Raw genomic sequence first — 12,795 nt, forward strand, 5'->3', positions numbered from 1 at the left:
GCGATGCAGCGTTGCCGGCGTGTGACCAGGCTGGCCGGCCATCTTTTGTGTGTCGGATTGTGTGGAAAGCATTGAGTGGAAGAGAGCGGAGGAGCGGGTGAGTGATCCTGGGGGGGGAGGAGGACGCGTCCCCGTGACGGAGCCGCGGTTATAGCCAGGACATAGCAGGTGTGAACCGGAGGCCGGCGGGGAGGGTCGTGTCCTGGCGAAACGCACCAGACACAAAGAAGGCGCGGACCGGAGGGGCTGGGGGGATCCGGGCAGCAGAAGAAAACTTAAGATCCAGCGCTGAGAGAACAAAGGAGGGCGGGGAGATGCCAGCTACCTGAATGGCTGGGGAGGGAGGTGGGCACAGGAGGAGAGGGCACCGACATGGAGGAGGAGATGGTGGTGGCAGTAGTAGGGGCGCTCACCATAGGGATGGAGAGACATGAAAAGGTTATAGTGCAGGAGATGATGGGGGCAGTAGTAGGGGAGCTCACCATGGGGATGGAGAGACATGAAAAGGTTATAGTGCAGGAGATGATGGGGGCAGTAGTAGGGGAGCTCACCATGGGGATGGAGAGACATGAAAAGGTTATAGTGAAGAAGATGATGGGGGCAGTAGTAGGGGAGCTCACCATAGGGATGGAGAGACATGAAGAGGTTATAGTGCAGGAGATGATGGGGGCAGTAGTAGGGGAGCTCACCATAGGGATAGAGAGACATGAAAAGGTTATAGTGAAGAAGATGATGGGGGCAGTAGTGGGGGCGCTCACCATAGGGATGGAGAGACATGAAAAGGTTATAGTGCAGGAGATGATGGGGGCAGTAGTAGGGGAGCTCACCATGGGGATGGAGAGACATGAAGAGGTTATAGTGCAGGAGATGATGGGGGCAGTAGTGGGGGCGCTCACCATGGGGATGGAGAGACATGAAGAGGTTATAGTGCAGGAGATGATGGGGGCAGTAGTAGGGGAGCTCACCATAGGGATAGAGAGACATGAAAAGGTTATAGTGAAGAAGATGATGGGGGCAGTAGTGGGGGCGCTCACCATAGGGATGGAGAGACATGAAGAGGTTATAGTGAAGAAGATGATGGGGGCAGTAGTGGGGGCGCTCACCATAGGGATGGAGAGACATGAAGAGGTTATAGTGCAGGAGATGATGGGGGCAGTAGTGGGGGCGCTCACCATAGGGATGGAGAGACATGAAAAGGTTATAGTGAAGAAGATGATGGGGGCAGTAGTAGGGGCGCTCACCATAGGGATGGAGAGACATGAAGAGGTTATAGTGAAGAAGATGATGGGGGCAGTAGTGGGGGCGCTCACCATAGGGATGGAGAGACATGAAGAGGTTATAGTGCAGGAGATGATGGGGGCAGTAGTAGGGGCGCTCACCGCGACTTGGTAGTGTCCATTGTTTCAGTATGAAAAGGCAGAAGGCGCCCGGTCCTCTGACCACCTGGATTCTCGCTTCCATCTATTACTGTTTGGTTTATATAGGAAAAGTAGTTCGTAACCAGCGGATGTCTGTCCGCCATTCCTCCGGTGCAGCCTGGGAATCTGCATAGGAAATAAGCATGCGCTCTCCAGGAATGCGTCTCATGTGCCTCCCCGGAGGACCGCGACCACCCTGCCCGGAGGACTCTTCTGCTGGGTCCTGTGTAGCCGCTGACCAGCTTCTCACTATGGCCATCCATGTGACACAGTCTAGTGTACGTTTCCTCACCGGATGCCTCTGCTTAGAAAGATGTAGTCAGCTATGCTTTCCTATCTAGTAAAAAAGAGGGAGTGCCAGCCTGATGAGGTGAAGGGCACCCTCCTCTCAGGGGTCTATGGGTGCATTCGGCATATGCGGTGGGAGCTTTCTTTTACAGTTCTTCTACCAAATGTGGACATAGCCCGTAGGCCTAACCCCAGCTGATCACTAGGGCGGATGCGCGTGCATTACAGGCCCTTTGCAGGGAATCCGAGATTTCCAAATCTAGTCACTTGGAAGAAAGCGGTCGTCCTTCCATTCTAGAGATCGCTAGGGGTTAGAGGTCAGGCAGCTGTTTAAAGGGGTCCTGCCTCTGGAGAGTAAACCTGTCTCGAGAACTCCTCCCCAAACCCAATCCAGTGAGTCGGCCGGTGGCCGGAATTAGGGAAACGGCAGAGCTTGGTGTGGTAACCCGCTTCCCGACCTTGGGTGTAGGTTTGGGCCATTTTGGCCAAAAAAAATCATCTCAAATTTTCAGTTTAAGAACAATTATTGATTTTAATCTTCTTTTTTTTTTTTTTTTCCTTGTGATAATGTTTGTTTTGCACTTTAATTAGACTTCACAGTGACTGCAGTATATTTAGCGTGTTCTTTATATTCTATAGGTCAGTGTGATTACGGCGACACCAAATATGTGTTGTTTTTTACTACTTCTCATGCAAAAAAAAGTCGGCACATTCCAAGAGTCATCATTTATTCATTTTTCCGTATGTGGCTTCTTTTTTCAGCGATGGGATGTAGTTTTGATTGGTACCGTTTTGGGGTCCATGAGACTTATTGATTAAAATGTATTAATTCTTTTGGGGGGCAGGAAAACACAATTCCATGTTTTTATTTTTTTCCTATTTTTAAGATGTTCATGGGGTGGTTTATTCTTTTTATTGCGATATGTACGTCAGAAGCGTTAAGGGGAAGTATAAGGCAGGCTCCGTACTCTGTGTGATACAGCAGACACTCCACGACTGACAGGGAATGGAGATGACTCTGATCTTGGTCATTTAACCCCTTAGATGCTGCTGTTAGTAGCCACTAGGGATGAGCGAATCGACTTCGGATGTTTCACATTCGCATAAAACTTTGTTTCAATATTATTAGAATGTATTGGCTCCGATGAGCCGAAGTTATTACTACGTGAAGTCTCGCCAGACTTCGCATAATAACTTCAGAAATTGACGTATACTGTAAAAAACCATTTCCCGAACTCGGGTTCGGTTCCAAGGTACCAGTTCTGGAAATGTTTTCTTTTTTACAGTATAAATCAATTTCTGAAGTTCGTTATGTGAAGTCTCGCGAGACTTCTCGTATTAATAACTTCAGCTCATCGGAGCCAATACATTCTAATACTGTACAGTATTGAAACGAAGTTCTATGCGAATCGACTTCGGATGTTTCACCCGAAGCTGATTCGATCACCCTAGTAGCGACCATGACATCTGTGGGATTAGACAGAGGGACGGGGCTCTCTGAGTGGAGCCCCAGTGGCAAAATCACTGGGCTCTGATAGGTTGCTATGATAGCCTGGGGCCTTGTGACGTCTCCCAGCCCTGTCATAGCAAGCTGCCTGCAAAGCCATACCCAAGACGTGGCCTTACAGACAGACGGTGAAAATCCCATAGACTGTAATGGATTACAGTCTATGGTACAAATGATAAGCAGAATGCAAGTACAAGTTCCCTAAGGCCTAAGACGACTAAAAAAATACTTTTGGAAAAAAAGTGAAAAATTCCAATCGCCCCCTTTCCCAATTTTACATATAAAACTAAATAAACAATGAACATCAATATTATCGTCATGTGCGGTGAATGCTCTAACGCAGTGTTTCCCAACCAGTGTGCCTCCAGCTGTTGCAAAACTAAGGCTGTCCGGGCATGCTGGGAGTTGTAGTTTTGCAACAGCTGGAGGCACACTGGTTGGGAAACACTGCTCTAACGGAAAAAAAGAAATAGTACATATACGATCTGTTTATGTGACTAAAACATCATAATAAAAAAAATTGTATGTACCTGAAAATTTCACCCTTAATAAAACTCGCCTTGCAAAAATTTAACCCTCACAGCTCTGTAGGCGGGAAAAAAAAGGTCACGGGTGTCAGAATATGGCGACACAAAGAAAATTACATGGTATTGCTGTAAACGGACTGACCTGCAGAATAAGGTTGATTGGCGGGGGTCCCGGGTGTCGGACCCCCAACCAGTCAGGTACCGATGACCTATCCAGAGAATAGGTCATCAGTTTAAAAGTCTCAGAAAACACTTCCAAGCTCCTGACATTTTCTCCCACCTTTGGGCCGGTGTGGTTCCTTCCCTTAGTGTCGATCCTGGAGACCATACAGACATGTGTCCAGTAGGGCTGGATGTTTGGGTCTTGTTCAGACAGACTCCTTGATTCTGTGTACCTGCAGAGCAGGATCGTTCACTTAGATGGCTATCGCTCATGGAGCCTAGCAGCTTGGGATCCTTTTGGTTTTTGGATGTCATGATTCCTTCAGCATTCATTTCTATGTAGGGTTTGGATATATAATCTATAGGAGCAATTGTGAAAAAAAAGTTCAGCTTAAAAAATTGAGCATTGGTCATTGTTGGGAAATTGGTGAGGAATAATGAAACTGGGTTAAAAGATAAACCGCTACCAACCTGTTATCCTGGATGGCGGCAGCTCCACGAAGATGTTCTTCTTCTTAGCGATTTGACATAAGTAAGAAAAAGCACTTTGGTTGCTGTATTGTAATCCATTCAGGAGTCCTGGGAGAAGAGCCGCTATTTGGAAGAGTCATGCCTGCCGGTCCCCGTCCTGGCTCGAATGATATTTCTCAGATGGGGTATGTCATCACAAGCATAGTGAAGCGAGGGGCACTACCCCGGCTCCGTACGTGCACTGTGCATGTGCCGGATGCCACCGGAGGTCGATTTGTGATGACATATCTGGCCTTCCTGGTCAAACAAGCCAGGAGGGTGACCGAATCACTAAGAAGATAAAAGATCTTCATTATGAAGCTGCCGCCATCCTAGATAACAGGTAGGTGGCAGTTTAGGAGCCTGAATCCTGATGAATAGAAAATTAGTCAGTGTAAATGCAAATTGTCTATTTCTCGGTAATGTCATTGGGGGACACAGAACCATGGTATATGCCCGCTACCACTAGGAGGCGACACTAGATATCTATATGGCTATACCCTGTCCACAGCCACTAGGCTATTCAGTTTTAGTGTAGTGTCTGTAGGAGGCAGACATGACCTGCTCTGTTTTTTGCAGGTCTTGCTGCTTTTTATTTTTTATTTTATTATTTTTTCCTTTCTTCTGCAGGTCTCGGCCTGCTGCAGGATGGGGCTCCATCGTGGATTACCACTTTAGTTGCACCCTCTGCGGGCGCGTACTTGAAGTACCTACGCCGGTCACCCAGTCCCCCATTACTGCATCTGCAGTGGCATGCCGGCAATCCCACGTAAGTGTTGAGTTTGCCGAAGGGGTGACCCTGCGGCGCCTGAAGACGCCGGACAGTAAGTATTCTCCCCTGCGTCCCTGCCCCAAGAGGTCCCCCTGGCCAAGGGATGGGATTCATTTTATTTGTGGGGCCTGGTTAGGTCCGTCCTTTCCCCATTTTCTTTCCTCCCTTGGGTATCCTTCACCTCCCTGGCGGCCTCTTCCCCGGCCTGTTCTCAGGTCCCTGGTGCTCCTTTTGCCACGGTTTTACCCTCCCTGAGCATCGCTCCTCACCCGTTTTTTTTTTCATTCCGGGGGGCCTCAGGTCTCCCAGGGTTCCAATTCGCCAATGGCGCACCTTTTCCGGCCTCCTCATTAATCAAGGCCCCGGCTTCTTTCTCGCCTAGGCTGCGTCTACTCCCCCCCCCCCCCCCCCTCGCTTCCCGGGCTATTTCTTGGCCCCTTCTCGTTCCTCTCAGCTTATAGGAGGGGTTGTCTTCCCCTCCTATCCAAGCGCAAGTTTTAACCCTGTGGGGGGAGGTTTCCACTTTACCTCTTTTTTTCAAGAAGAAAGAGCCTCCATCTTGCCAGCAAACCTCCTTGCATGTTTCTGCAGCTGCTGCAGCACCTCTTCGGGGACACGGCACCGGGGGTCCGGTAGGACAGCCTCTGCCTGGCTGTTTTTCTTTTTTAGGCTCCCTATCCTCCTCCAGAGAGGACTCTCATTCCCAGCCCCCGCTTCTGGTCGCCATGTATTTTACATGCGCCCATTGAGATAAAAAGTTGCCATGCGGTCAGCCTTCCCTGTTTGTGCGCAGTACCTTGCTCCCAGGCCCTTCATGTCTCCCTGACCACCCCTTCTGTGTCGCTCCCTCCTGAATGGGCCTCTTCCCTGTCACAAGCCATAGAGAATCTTGTCCGACTCTCCCAATCCATGGTGGAGTGGCTGGACCGCTTGCCTGCCCAAATTGCGGCCGCCTCTGCCCCTCCCAGGGACTCCTCCGCGGACGGGGCACATTCGGACACCAGGTCCCTCAAACGACCTCGGGTTGTCACAACTAAGTCCCGCTTTTCCTCGGCATCCTCGGGTCACCCCCAGGACAGGTCTGAGGCTGGTGATGTATTCTTCCCTGGCGCATCTTATGCCTCCTCGGGGGACACCTCTGCACCGATTCTGACTCTGAACAGAGCACCAGGCGGTCTTCCACAATACAGAATCTCTCTGGGTGGTCAAAGACAAATGTCCACTGAGGAACCTCTCCTCTCCAGGGTTGGTATCCCCTTTAGTGGATTTTCAGATGGCACTCCCCTGACTGCACAGGATATTATCCACACAGGTAAGTCAGCTTGCCGCCTCTCCAGTATGTGGCGCTTTACCCGTCACTGTGTTTAGCATGCCAACACACCTATGTGGTGTCCCAGGTACGTACGCCTTCCCCTTCACAGGGGGGTACTCGTACCACTGCCAAATGCTGTATTCGGCAGACTTTCCTCGTTCCAAGGTATCTCCTTTTCAGCTGGAGTAAATTCTCTATTCCAGGGGCTATATTCAACACACTCTCCTAGTCTGAGAGTGTTCCAGGCCACCGTATTACTTCTCCAGACGCTGTAGCCAGTACATCATCCTGGGGCTGGTGTGCACCACGCAACATATTACTGGGGGAGCCCTGGTTTACCATATTACTCCTTTATTAGGTGAAGTACCTGTATCATCTCCAGAGGCTGTAGCCATTACACCTGTTGGTTCTATTCTGCACCACAGGCGAAGTATGCATGCCATGTTCAGTTGCTATAGCCATGGCACCTGTCTGGCTCTAGTGTGCACCATGCAGCCACCTTGCTTCCTTCTTCAGTGGAGTACCTGTACCATCTCCAGATGCTGTAGCCTTCACATCTGTTTGGTTTTTGGTCTGCATTACACAGCCGTTTTTCTCGCCATTACACATGTCTGGTTCTAGTACACATCACGCAGTCATTCTACTGTATCAGCGCAGTACCTATGCCATTTCCAGATGCTGTAGCTATGTCTCCACTCATTATCGTGTGCACCATGCAATCAGATTACTCCCATTCAGACAGAGTTTTTATAGTATCTCCAAGTGCTGTGCCCTATTGGTACAATCTGTGGCCCATACGGCTCCTGCATTAATGGGTGTATTTTCCTGGCTCTAATGTGTGCTAGGCAATCATGGGGCCCCTCTTCATGCTGCGTGATGGTCCCATCCCCAGACGCTGTATTCATCACCCTTTTCTGGTTCTAGTATGCATCTGGCACCTGATTACCGCCGACAACGACGGTGTACTTGTACTATCTCAAGGCGCTATATCCGACAGGCCATCGTGGTTGGAGTATGCACCTGGCAACCATATGTTCTTCCCCCCCCTTTTTGGACGGAGTAGAGTTGCAATTCTTAGATCCGGTATATGGCTGGCCTCTTCAGATCGGACACCCCGTGCAGTACTTCCACATCTTCTCATTGCCGCTGTACTAGGCATTATTTTTACTTTATTGCTTGCACCAGACAACCACACTCCCCTCGCGTGCGCAGGTTGTTGGCTGTCATGCTAGATTTTCAACCCTATAAAGTACTACTGTATTCCGCACAGTCGCGTTATCTCATTTCATGATGGAGTACTTGCGTTGTTTTTACTGCTTTTCTGCTTTGTTTTCACAGAGTTACTTGGTCCAGTCCTGACATTGTTCCTGGATCTCCACTGAATGCTCTATCCTGCAGGGATACGAAGCATTGTGAGCACTAGCCGCTACTGCAGTTTTCGGGTCATCGCTGGACGTCCTCGCTGAGATGGCTGTGACGGGACTAGTGAGCGCCACACGCCTACTTGGTGGGTGGGATTTTCCGCTGCTCGCCCTGGTATCGGATATGGTCCCGTAGTCCTTCCTTGGTCCGGGTGTTCTTGTAACCCCTTCGATTCGCGGATTAGTGGTGCTACATGACCGTAGTGCTGTCCCCTTGGGCCTTGCCGTTTTCTGCACCTGTCAGTTTCTTCCCCCTTCCTTGGGGGTTTCATTGTGCTCTGCCGGTAGCTGGTTTCTACATGTCCGTGTAGTCTCTCTCTGCTTCCCCTGGCGAATTCTGCATCCTCTGCTGACATATGGATGTCTGCCCTTTCTTTTACAAAATCCAGGCTGCTGTACTTTCCCATTCCGGAGCAGTGTTATCCAGTATGCTAGCCACTACTCTTGGGATGGTTGGTTAACCATGGCTGATGTTTTTTTCCCTATGGTGGATACATTTCATTTTTCCCTTGATATTCTGGCTATTATTGTCCTCATGTGGTCCAGTTCTGTGGACCCTACTTGAGCCTCTGTCTGGGTAATCCTGCTTGGAGTCCCTGCCCCTTTGACCATCTAGCTGGCCAGTTTCCTTTGGGGAATCTACTCGTGGCATCTCTGACCGCACATGCTCTGTATGACAGCTGCTTCTTTGGGCCCAGTTTGGTTCTTTTCCCTCCTGGGTCCCCATAGGCTTTTTCCATCTCCCCAGGTCAAGTACCTGGTATCTGGGAGTTTAATGCTACGGTTTGCAATTTGGATCGTATTGGTCTCTTTTGGGATGGAGCTTTCCCTCATTTTGAGAACTGTTCCTCCTTAGGCTGTTTGGAGTCCTCTCCCTTCTACTCCAATATTTCTCAGACGTGTGTCTCCTCTTGTATTACCAGGGCCTGCTACTGTTTCCCTTTTCCCTGAGACTTCATGTGGCCAGGTATACTGATTCTCTGCTCTTACATTTCACAGCAATATTTTGTTAGTTTTTCGGAGGCTCGATCCTAGCCTCTTTTTTACGGGAACCAGGTCTTTACGTTCCCTTCTCCTGGCCATTACCTAGGACCCCCTCCTCCCCCAGGGGTTGGCTGCTTTCTTTAGCAGGATGGGGTTTCCACCTTCTCATAGGGTTTTTCTCTTTGCTCACATGCCTTGCTGCGGGAAGAGGCTCGCTCCCTTCCCATGGTTCCTCTCTACCCTGGCCTTTACAGACAGGCCATGTTTTTGGTCTGCCACAAGTTAGAGTTTCTCCTTGCTGGGTCCTCTTTCTGGTCGGGTTCCTTTGCTTCCAGGCCTTTATAGTAGCACCTTCCTTTTGCCGAAGGGCAGTCCACAGGGTCTTTTAGCTTGTTTCCAGGAAGTTTTTCTCCTTGGTTAAGGACTGCTCCGTTCCTTTTCCAGGCATTTTTCCTCCTGCCAGGTACCCTCATAGTCAAATTTTCTTGTTGGGTCTGTCCTCTTATGGATTCTCCTCCTGGAGCATCCTTCCATATGCAGAGCGCTAGGCCGTTACCAACAGTCGTTGCTGTGCTACTCTCCTGTTTCTTCAGGAGGAGCCCTGGTTCTTCCAGATCCTTCCTCGGGCTCTTTAGTGCGCACTTGTTCAACTCTTGGTTCTTGCTCAGGACATCTGCCTTGCTCCCTATCCCACCTCGAGAGGAACCGGGTGTTTCCCCTTGTTCCTTCTTGGGCTCTTTTCCCAGGCACTTGTCCTTGGAATCCTGACGGTCTCCTATATTTTTTTCTTTGGAACCATTTAATGCTATGGCCTCTCCCGGTCCGTGTGGGTCACAGAGTTCTCCAGCACCTGTGCGTCCAACTTTTTGCATGAGATTTCCTTCCCGCCCTCGGGGACTGCTTTGGGACGTCCCATGGTGCTGTGTTCCCCAATGACCTTAACGAGAAAATTGGATTTTTGTACTTGCCGTAAAATCCCTTTCTCGTTCAATTCATTGGGGGACACAGATCCCACCCTTTGTTTTCACTTCTTTTCCTGTCACCGGGCTGCTGTTCTCGTTTCCTTTCCCGGTCCAGGACATGTTGGTTCTTCGCTTTTGTTTCTCTCTCCTACTGCTATTGGTACAAACTGATTTAGCCTAGTGGCTGTGGAGAGGGTATAGCCCACCTGGGCAGAGCCAACCTTTTTGATATCTAGTGGTAGCTGGGCATATACCATGGTGCTCTGTCCTCCAATGAATTGAACGAGAAAGGGATTTTACGGTAAGTACAAAAATTCAATTTTTGTTCTCGTAAATATTGTCTATTAATATTTGTTTTCTTTGTTTCTGCCTAAAAGGGGAGCAAAAGTATTGGTATAAACCTGACCAGAACCCCAAGCCATGGTGAAGATTTTTGTAGGTGGTGTATCACCATCTACTTCTCCTGATGAACTAAAGAAGCTATTTGAGAGGTACGGGCAGGTAAATGAGTGTGATATCCTCAAAAATTATGCCTTTGTTCATATGGAACGCGAGCAGGATGCCCATCGTGCCATTGGTGAGCTGCATAAACAAGAATTTTATGGTTCTCATCTCACTGTGGAATATGCGACTTCAAAGATACGTAACGCTACCAAAATCTATGTGGGAAATGTATCAAGCAGAGCAACTACGTCACAAGTGAAAGAGTTGTTTGAAAAATTTGGTAAAGTTGTAGAGTGTGACATTGTCAAAAATTATGCTTTTGTGCACATGGCCAAGGAGAGGGAAGCCATGGATGCCATTTTGCACCTTAACGACACTCCACTGGAAGACCAGAAGATTTTCGTCACGCTGTCTAAGAGCAATAATGCCCCCAAGAACTCCAAGCTATCTTCTGCAACTGTGGTGGCGGCCTCAGCTGCACCTCCCCCACCACCTCCCCCGCCGCCACATGCTTACTATTTCCACCGTGGACGCATACCACCGCCCCCAGCTCCCTTTTCCCCATTTTCACCTCGCTCATGGTACGAGAGGGAATACTATGAGAGGTACACGTATGACTTCTACGACAGAAGTGGGCTTGGTGCTCGAGCTACATATGACAGAGCCCTCACTCCGGCTGCCGTGGTGGCTGCGGCGGCTGCAACCCTGCCCGCTGCCCCTGTGGCCGCTGCGCCCCCAGCACCACCATCAATCAATGCAGCCTTGGCTCCTGCGGCATACAGGGACAGAAGTCCAGTGGGGAGAAGAACGGCAGCAGCGGCAGCAGTGATGGCACAATATGCAGATCCCTATGGTGCATCTCAAGCCTACAGCCAGAGTTACAGCCAAGCCTACGCATCTGCATTCTCCCAGTATAGCTTAGGAGCAGCAGGTTACAGTCCCGCCGAGTACTACGAGAAATATGCTAACGGGTATGCAGGCCAATACAGCCAAACTTATTAAGCCGCACAAAACCACCCTCGCCTCTATTCCCAGTCTGCTTCCTTCTTTACAGAGTTTACAAAGAAGTTACCTGACAGCTAACCGACTTGTGGGATAAAATCCTCTGGGGGCGCAGCAAATGGGAACATGGTTATTATACTGTTTTAATGCTAAATCTAGTCAGTGACGTAGCTCCTGTACTCTACAGGCTAGAGAAGCTAAATAACAGCATGCTTCTCCAGAATAAGGACTTACCTTCAGTGATTATATATATATATGTCTTTGTACTTCAAGTATATGAAGGATTAGTAGGGACCATGGCACATGGGAAACACTAATTAGTATTAATTACATATGATTTAATAAGCTTGGTACTAACATGTGCTGAGGAACAAAAGGGGTTATTCCTTGAAAAGTATTTATCAGATTGCAGGGGACCCCTCGGAGAGATCTTGAGAATCGGGTGGTCCCGAATCCCTTCTGTGGATGGAGTGGTAGTGCGCAGGGTGGTCCGCTATGCCATTCACTTCTACGAGGACAGCGATCTGTCAGTCCCATGGGTGGACTAACATGCGCACTTGGAGCCCCCCCCCCTTTCTCAGGATCGCGGGGTGTCTCCCAGAGGTTAGACACATCAGGTTCTGAATTTTATCAGCCATCCTGGTGCATAGGTGACAAATACGGTCCTTGGGTAAAACCCGTGAGGGCACAGCCACATGGGGAGATAGTTATGCAGTGAAATTTCCTCTCAAATTTGCAGCGTTTCTAAAATTTGTCAGAATCTGCAAGGAATGCACAGCAAAATGCGGATTTTGCGGATGTGGCTCTAAAATCTGCACCACAGGTCAATTTACGCTGCATATTTTTTAGTGTCTAGATTAAATTTCTTAAAGGGGTTGTCTCAGACAATGGGGGTATGTCGCTAGGATATGCCCCCATTATCTGATAGGTGTGGGTCCCACCTCTGTGACCCGCACTTATATCGTGAACGGAGCCCTGTAAGGTGGTGGCTGGAGGACTCCAGTCCGGCCACCACCAAGTGCTCTGTCTTCATAGAAGTGAATGGGAGCGCACCGCATATGACCGGCCACCGCTCCTATTCACTTCTATGGGCCCAACGGAAATAGCCGAGCCAGTGCTCGGCTATTTTCGCGCTGCCCCATAGAAAATTAATGGAGGGCGACTGTGCGTGTGCAGTGCTCCCTCCACCACTTTTGAGGCTCTGTACTCGATATACAGTACAGACCAAAAGTTTGGACACACCTTCTCATTCAAAGAGATTTCTTTATTTTCATGACTATGAAATTTGTAGATTCACACTGAAGGCATCAAAACTATGAATTAACACATGTGGAATTATATACATAACAAACAAGTGTGAAACAACTGAAAATATGTCATATTCTAGGTTCTTCAAAGTAGCCACCTTTTGCTTTGATTACTGCTTTGCACACTCTTGGCATTCTCTTGATGAGCTTCAAGAGGTAGTCCCCTGAAATGGTTTTCA

At 49.1% G+C, this 12,795-nt stretch overlaps 1 protein-coding gene across 1 annotated transcript; it reads left to right on the forward strand.

Annotated features, from left to right (window-relative positions):
- Positions 1 to 28: 28 nt before the first annotated feature.
- Positions 29 to 11,309, forward strand: LOC120980892 (RNA-binding protein 4B-like). Its single transcript, XM_040410255.1, has 2 exons — positions 29 to 97; positions 10,241 to 11,309. Exon 2 carries the CDS (start codon positions 10,284 to 10,286, stop codon positions 11,307 to 11,309), a length of 1,026 nt encoding a protein of 341 aa, XP_040266189.1. The 5' UTR covers positions 29 to 97; positions 10,241 to 10,283.
- The last annotated feature ends 1,486 nt before the right edge of the window (positions 11,310 to 12,795 follow it).

Source organism: Bufo bufo, chromosome 10 (genome assembly GCF_905171765.1).
Source record: "Bufo bufo chromosome 10, aBufBuf1.1, whole genome shotgun sequence".
Classification (NCBI taxonomy): domain Eukaryota; kingdom Metazoa; phylum Chordata; class Amphibia; order Anura; family Bufonidae; genus Bufo; species Bufo bufo.